The sequence below is a fragment of the Arachis hypogaea genome, chromosome 3 (genome assembly GCF_003086295.3).
Source record: "Arachis hypogaea cultivar Tifrunner chromosome 3, arahy.Tifrunner.gnm2.J5K5, whole genome shotgun sequence".
Classification (NCBI taxonomy): domain Eukaryota; kingdom Viridiplantae; phylum Streptophyta; class Magnoliopsida; order Fabales; family Fabaceae; genus Arachis; species Arachis hypogaea.
In genome coordinates, this window is record NC_092038.1 from 18401952 (window position 1) to 18410147 (window position 8196).

The 8196-nt window shown below is 30.0% G+C and overlaps 1 protein-coding gene and 1 non-coding gene across 6 annotated transcripts; one reads left to right on the forward strand and one right to left on the reverse strand.

Moving 5' to 3' along the window:
• Positions 1–1232: 1232 nt before the first annotated feature.
• Positions 1233–5893, reverse strand: LOC112789694 (BTB/POZ domain-containing protein At3g22104). Of its 5 annotated transcripts, none has more exons than XM_072232477.1 (4): positions 5301–5893; positions 5172–5204; positions 2300–3442; positions 1233–1859 (listed from the first exon to the last, which is right to left on the reverse strand). In XM_072232477.1, exons 2-4 carry the CDS (start codon positions 5193–5195, stop codon positions 1386–1388), a joined length of 1641 nt encoding a protein of 546 aa, XP_072088578.1. In that variant the 5' UTR covers positions 5196–5204; positions 5301–5893; the 3' UTR covers positions 1233–1385. The 5 variants fall into 5 exon arrangements, with proteins under 5 accessions (XP_072088578.1, XP_025687493.1, XP_072088579.1 ...); XM_025831708.3 differs by having other exon boundaries at positions 4576–5204; positions 5301–5890; XM_072232478.1 differs by lacking the exon at positions 5172–5204.
• A 128-nt stretch (positions 5894–6021) lies between these two features.
• Positions 6022–6103, forward strand: TRNAS-CGA (transfer RNA serine (anticodon CGA)). Its single transcript has one exon. It is a non-coding gene; the product is annotated as a tRNA-Ser (tRNA).
• The last annotated feature ends 2093 nt before the right edge of the window (positions 6104–8196 follow it).

An 8196-nucleotide genomic window follows, 5' to 3' on the forward strand; every position in this document is an offset into this window, starting at 1 on the left:
AATAAACTATACAATACTTAATATTAGATAGAGTATAAAATCTATTTCATGTGAATCTTTTATTGCTGATATATACTAATTTATCAATGATTTACTTTTTTTTTTCTTTGTATGAATCATATATTTTTTTGGTTTAATTATTCTGTTGGTTTCTATAATTTCAAAAAAAATTAATTAAAATCTTATACCTTTTTTCTTTTTAATTGAGTTCTTGTACTAAATTTTTTTTAATTGGGTACATATATTTTTTTTCTTTTATGTAATTTGGGTCTCTGTACTAATTTTTTTTAATTAGGTCCCTATTTAATTAGACAACTACTGTGAAGAGGGACCTAATTAAAAAAAATTAGTATAAGGACCAAATTAAAAGAAAAAAAATATAGGACCTAATTAAAAATTTTATGAAATTATAAAGACTAACAGAATAATTAAACTTTTTTTTTTTACCGAAAATAATTTTATTCAATTAGGAAATGTCTATATTGGGTCATGTTATGATAGAGTATTTTTCAATAAAAGGTGGAGTTACTCATTTTATAACAAAAATATTATATATAATACACACTCTTTTAAAAATTTAATTATAATCCTCATTTTTTTTTACCTAACTTCATTCTTAAAAAAAAAAAAAATTATTCGGCCGACTAACTTTCTGCCCTACAATTTTCTCCATAATCAAAATTCAAATCCAACACATCCCTTTTAAAAAATAAGCATGTGGCATGGTTAAAATTTATAAAAATATTTCTCTTCCTAAAATACTTAACTAATTTATTTAATAGGGTCATGAAATGAATATTTGAAGTCATCTAATCTAATCTAATCTAACCTGGTTCGTACGGTACCTATGTGGACTCTTTGTCTGTGTCTTTAATCACACTTTGTATCCAAGCCAATGTCAACCGCTACACCTTGTCTTCTTCTAATGGTAACCCAACAAACCATATTTTTATTACTTGAAACTTGACTTGATGTGAAAGCATATTCTAGCAGGACCATTTTTCTTAATACACAACTTCCAAGTCAACTTCAAATCACAACATAATACAATGCATAATTTAATAATTTGATAAATTGATCAACTATAATGCATACTATAAATTGTTGAGAGGGATAAAATGTTGGTCATAGTAATATTATTATATTGACATAAACTATTGTAGTATATACTATCTACTCCTCTTAAGTTTTGAACATTTATTAATTATTACAATCTTAAATTCTTTGCAGTATATATATAATTTTTTTTTCATTATTTCTTGATTGTATCTTGTATGTACAACCAATATCTTTTTTCTTACTCAATCAACTTCATTTGGGTGCTATACAGATATGAAGAAATACAAGGGAAAATAAAAATAAAATAAATAAATAAAAATAACATATCATGAACAGAGCTTAGGCAAAGATCTTGCATAACTATTGGGTGGTACTTTTGATTTTGTGATCTTTGCCATCTGAGTTTGCATTTTCTTACAGATTTTCTCTAATTCCATAACCCTCCATTGCATTCCTTGCAAATGTGCCTTGAGTCTCTCATTATCAGATGAAGCATCAAAGTCTCCAGTAGAAGAATACAACACAACTTGGTCATTGCTTTTGTCTTTGTTTCCCTTTTGTGCATTAACATTTGTAAAGCAGAAAGGGGGTGATGAGCCATTGAGTAATGGTGATGTAGCTGGAGTAGATTGGATCAAGTTTTTGAGCTTTGATTGTTGTGATATGAGAGCCTGAACTGCTGATTTTGATGGGAATTTTGTGTTCTGAGAAAGGTGTATGCAAGCTTGTGGTGAAAGCTTATCATAGTTTAATCCACAACATATCTTCACCTTTTCTTCTTCTGACAATTGACCATGAACCTACAAAGTAGTAACATATTCAACATTATTAAATAGGCCTTGAATTTTTTAGTTAATTATGAGAAGTGTATGGTATGTTTTTTTTATAGTTTGTTTAATTTTATTCAATTTTGTCCCTACATTTTTTATTGTATCAAAATTACTCTTAGATATTAACTCCATCTAAAATAAAAAATGTCGGAGATAGTTTTGAGACAAATAAAAAATGTCGGAGGTAGAATCAAAATTGAATAAATCAAAAATATTAGAAACAAAATTGAATGAAGTTAAACGTTAAAGAATATTCTGAAGAAAATTACAAAAGTTAGTTAAAAAACATGCTTTACCCTTTGAGAATTATCACTTTTCACATATCATACTAGTATTTTTTAAAGAACAGAATATGTAGATTTAATTCACTTTATGACCAAAATTAAAGAGTGGCAAAAAATTATTAATACCTCAAGGTACATGTCCATGGCATGGTAGAGCTCATCATAAGAGTCTCTTGCAGAATCTGGAATTGCAGTGGCAAGAGCCAAGAACTTAGAAGGCCTTAAAGAAGGATCAGGTGCTATCTCTGCTATGTACAAATCTATCAAGCTTGCAACTTTCTTCATCCTAGTGGGAGCAACAACGCCGCCGCCGCGTCGCAAGAACGCCTTTAGAAACTTGAGAACAAGTTTCACATCATACAAGTAACTTATTCCATATGGTGATGGAACAAGCAAATTGTCCAAAGTTGCTTGATCCAAATTGGAACCAATCATGGCCTCCAACTTGTGCCTACAACTTTTGCTTATGTTCAAACTCAAACTAATTCTTAGAATCCCAAACAAGGTCTTAAAAGGGATTGAACTATTATGGTAGTACTCCATATCATAATGCATATCTATGACCATTTCCAAGATCTTAATCTTCTCACTCACATCAATAGTACTTGAAAATCTTGCTTTTTGATAATACATTAGAAACCTACTAATCAAACCATGTTCCAATTTTCTTGTGATCATTGACCTCACCAACATTTCAACCAAAACCGGATTTAAGAAAACAAGATCCTCAAACCACCAACACGGACGCGAACTGAAGCTACTCGTCTTGATACTCTCAGTACTCTTCGAATCACACGAAAACCGGACCCCACCGGAAGAACTATCAGTTGAGCAAGTTGAAGGGCATGGGCTTGCTTCACTAGCAAGAAACATTCTCCCAACAATGGTGTCCATACACTTCTCCAGCATCATTGAATTAGAATAGTAATCCAACACAGTTGATAGATTCTGGCACTGTTTCAAAGCAACCAAAAGTTCAGACCATCTCCAATAGCTTATTTCTTCAAGTGACTTCTCTGTTTGTTCCAACAAATTAGGAACACCAAGAACAGAATCCTTCATTTCCATGTACTCAGCAGCACAATGTGCTTGTAACAAATTGGAAGAGTTCATGTCAATGCTTCCATTGTTGTAACAAAATTTTAGCATAAGCTCAAAACCCTCAGCACCCCCTGGAAAATCATGGAATATTACTTTGAGTTTCCCACTGGGACCACTAGATTTTCCAAATAATCTAGCTAACTTGCTTGAGTATTGAGCAATAATAGCCTGAAAGGGAAAAAAAAAAAAGTACACATAATAAAACCAAGTTAAATTATTAATTGAAGGAATAATAATATTAATGCACTATGTTGTAGGAACATGTAATTATGAGAGAAATTCAAGCAAACCATAATGTTAGAGTGTAATGGTGATGATCCAGCATCCTTCCTAGGTAACCCCATCAAAATGGGGTCAGAATTGAGTAAAAAGAATTAAGCTTTATGAAAAAGTGCTGAATCCAATTCAATGAAGGGTACTTTTCTTTTCGAAAAAAGGAAAAAAAGAGAAAATGATTATTGTGGAAAATGCTATCACTGGATAAAAACAGAGACATGGAAAGGAAAAAAATGGAGAGAATATATAAGGAAAAATAAGGAAAATTCCATACCTATAATTAAAAGCTCATAAACCAGAAAGAATGGAGTACTGACAAAGAAGTCGTTATAGGCAATAAATTTGGCATAAAAGGATCTTTAATCTTCTATGAGCATGGAAGGGTATAGAAGAAAGAAATTAATGGCTTGAAAACAACTATATTTGGGGTCCCTCTCAAAAGATGTGAATACAAACAAAATAAAATGAATGGTAGAGAACATTAAAGACCCAGAGAAGACCATGGCAGCAGCATTTAATGTGACATGCATTATTAAAAGAACTTTTCTCAAATTAAAAACATAAGAAGATGAAAAAAAAAGGGTGACATGTGGTTTTGATTTGTGAGAAAAATGGACATGAAAATTATTGTAAAAAAGAAAAAAGGTGCCCCCACCTCAGTGCTTTGTAGGTGCCAATTAATGATGAGGAAAAGCTACCATCATGAAGTTACTAAGGGTAGCTAGAATAAGCCTAAAAAGACCAAAATAAATAAATAAAAAATAAATAAAATTACACATTAAAAGTCATGAAAAATCATTGAAGCACAATCATTTCTAAATTCAAGAGTAGCAAAACATTTAGCATAAACGGAAACTAGAATCCAGATAATTTTTTTTTAAAAAAAAAAGAAAGATTGAAAAGTGGATTATGATCCAAACAAAACAGGAACTTTGACAGCAAAGACCGTTTTGACAAATAACAAAGAAGCAAGAGAGAGAAAGAGAGATTAATAAGGTTATTGTTATTTATTTATTTATTATTACCTTGTCAACCATGAAGGTCTCTTCTCCATTTACCTCAACTTCAAGATTGCAGTAACAAGATTCCATAACAAAGCTTCTTCACCAGAATATATAAGAACAAAACAAAACAAGGAAGCTAGCACCACCAGAAATGAACAATGATGGAGATTACTTATCAATTATTGACTTTTTGGAACTTGCATAGAAGCCAATCCAAATGAGGGAGATAGAGAAGACATAATAAGAAGAAAAAGAAGAAGGCCAAAGTGGTTTTGATGGGAGAGTGAAGATTGAAGAAGACACAAAGATCAGAGATATTCTGAGAGTAAGAAGAAGACAAATAGGAAGAGGACAAACACAAAGTTCCTGAGATTAGGGTTTGGGTGGTGGAACATATAAGTAAGCTAAGTCAATTGGTTCAGAAGAAATAAAAACAAGAAATGAGTGACTGAGTGAGAGAGAGAGAGAGAAGTAGTTAGCATTCAACAAGACATGTAAAGACACAACACAAGCAAGAAGAGAAAAAGGGAAATAGTGAAATACTTTCTTTGTACATATATATTAAATTAACATGGTATACTCTATAATATAACATATATAGATATAGCATAAGGTACCATTAAATAATAACCCCCCTTCATCTGACATTCCTGAAAAAAATAATATGACTAGGCCCTCAGTTATAAAATAATTAGCAACGTTATTGTTTATGAATGAAAATTATATATAAAGAAAATTCAACAAACCTTATAATTTAGAACTGAAGATTATTAATGCCTCGCTAGCTTGGCCCTTGTGTTATTCCATTCTCATAGCTGCAATGAAAGAAGAAGTCTCTCTTTATGTGTGCAGTGCACCCACCCTCAATATTGTACTGGCCTAAAATAATGCCCCCACATCGCATTCTCTCTCACTAGTCCTTCTCAATGTTAAATTAATTACAGCCATGGCAAGCACAATTGATAAAAGTAAAACATAAAACCTCATCCAAAATTAATGTGGGTTTTTCTTTTGTTATTGAAAATGTTATTTCGGTAGACAATTTGTGAACTAACTATAAAGTGAAGTTACTTTTATAAGCATTCATAAGAATGTCTTAGACTTAGTAAACTAACTATGCTGTTGAGGATAATTTATTATCGTGAAAAAGTTTGTGTGAAGAACATGAAGTATATAATCTAATTTAAAAAATTTATAAAAATAAAATAACATATTTTCTTAGATAAATATTTAATTAATTTTCTTCTTCATAGATGTATGTATCTGCTGTTGAAGCCATATAATTCTTTGCTCTTGAAAAGAAACCAAATTTTCATGGTTCCATGGCATGTGCTTTGTTGGAGTTGGGGACCAGTCCAAGTTGTTACTTTATCGTACCCCACAAAGTCATCACCTCTATGACCAAGTCCAATGAATGATAATTTTAAACGTTACTAGATATCTTTGTAGTGGAAAGAAGTCAAAATGGTCGATATGTCCGAGTGGTTAAGGAGACAGACTCGAAATCTGTTGGGCTTTGCCTGCGCAGGTTCGAATCCTGCTGTCGACGATTTTGTTTTTTATTTTACTAATTTTTATAGCCAAATGACAATTCTTTAAGCACTCATTCACTATGGAAAGTAACCTCTCTCGTAGTCTTGTCACAATAACAAATTATCACAAGTTTATCGCATTCATGATGATATGATAAGACACTAGAAGTTCAACTACTTTAATTAATTTTATTTCTACACACATTAATTTACCCAATCAATTAATCAACATCAATTCACGAAATATATTAAGAATGGTTCGTCTAATCAGAAGAGTGTGATCTACTCAATATTATACTAGTCTTACTTTAAAATGGTATTAGATATTTGACTAATTTTATAGTGTTTATGATGAGTTGGTGTTTAAATTTTGTCTTCCTTATTTTGTTATAATAAATTTTAATTTTTAAAAATTATTTACTTTTATAATTTTTAATTAATTATTAATTTTTAACATTTCTTTTTAATAAGTAAACACTATTTTTTAAATATCATAACATTTACTTAAATTTTTCTTGACGTACGTATTCAGAATTTGAGTGTTTTCTATATATGTAGTAAAAAAAGAGTTATTAATATAATCTATTTATTAATTTTTCATCCATGGGTAAATTTTCAATTCCCAATTACCATGGTACATTTATCATATTCTGTCCTCTTTTTATTTTTTAATAAATACTTGCTCTTTAAGAGCTTCATGCTATTCTAAGAAATGGAAGACAGTTAAAAGATCATGCGGAGATGATCGTTGGTGTCAAAGGTTTTTAATTAAAACAAAAAGATTGAACTGTTTATATTGATTTAATTAAAAAATCTACTAATTAAACAAAAATGAAGAACAGAGTTGGATATTTGTTAGAGAAGAAAATAAAACTGAGATGAATAAAAATTAATATATTTCACACTGCTAAATAAACAATACAACTGTTATATATATATATATATATATATATATATATATATATATATATATATATATATATATATATATATATATGATTTAGAGCTTGATTCCTCTTCAAGAATAATCAAGAAGAACAAGTTTTAACTAACCAAAATCAATAACTAACTGAACAAAATTTTATTAGTTACAGCTAATTAACTGTAAACTTTTTTTTAATACCCTCTTCAACTGAAGTAAGGGTTTTGATATACTCTTAGTTTGTGCTTGAACATTTTAAATAAGTCTTGTAACACCGGTTTAATTAAATAATCTGCTACTTGATCTGAAGAAAAAAAATGTATCACATAAAGAGATTTCTGATCAACCAAATCTCTTAAGAAATAAAGGTCCAATTCTAAATATTTACACCTACTATAAAGTATAGGATTAGCAGCTAGGAGGCAGGCATTTTGATAATCACAATATATAGTAGGTGGTATTGGGTGTGAAATTTGCAATTCACCCAAGAGTTGTTGAATGGACATGATTTTAGTTTGGGCTGTACACATAGACCGATATTTAGCATTAGTGCTGCTCCTGCTAACTTTAGTTTGCTTATTACTCTTTTAAGATATGAGATTTTTGCCTAAATAGATGCAGAAACCATTGATTGACTTTCGATCTCCAAAGTCTCCACCCCAATCTGCATCTGCAAAGGAAAGAATTCAAAAGTTAGTGTACTTACTAAACACAATTTTATTTTTCACTATACCTTTCACATATCTGAGAATTCTTTTGACACTTTTTTAGTATAAAAGAGTTGGATTATATTGAGAGATATGATTGACTGCAAATGTAATATCCAACCTTATCATTGTTAAGTATTGCAATGCTCTAACTACAGATCTATATGTTGTTGGATTGTCAAAAAGTTCAGAATCATTGGAGAATAATTTAGAATCTAAAGTCATAGGAGCTGGTAAAGGTTTAGAATTATCCATTCTAGACTTGACTAATAGTTTTTTTGTATATTTTGTTTGAGATACCATGAGATTCCTTTTAAGAAGATAAGTGACTTTAAATCCCAGGAAAAAAAATTAAACAAGCTAAGATTCTTTGAGAAAAATTTTTCATTCAATTGAGCTATCAAGAATTCAATTTCTTTTGAATTATTCTCTGTTACTATTATGTCATCTACATAAACTAATAAATAAACAACATATGATA

Bases quoted from the DNA above. Each gene is read 5' to 3' on its own strand.
- LOC112789694 (XM_025831708.3), bottom strand. From the start codon at position 4,641: ATGGAATCTTGTTACTGCAATCTTGAAGTTGAGGTAAATGGAGAAGAG. The intron at 3,443-4,575 runs GTAATAATAAAT...TTTCCCTTTCAG, and splicing joins AGACCTTCATGGTTGACAAG to GCTATTATTGCTCAATACTC. The intron at 1,860-2,299 runs GTATTAATAATT...ACTACTTTGTAG, and splicing joins CCATGGACATGTACCTTGAG to GTTCATGGTCAATTGTCAGA.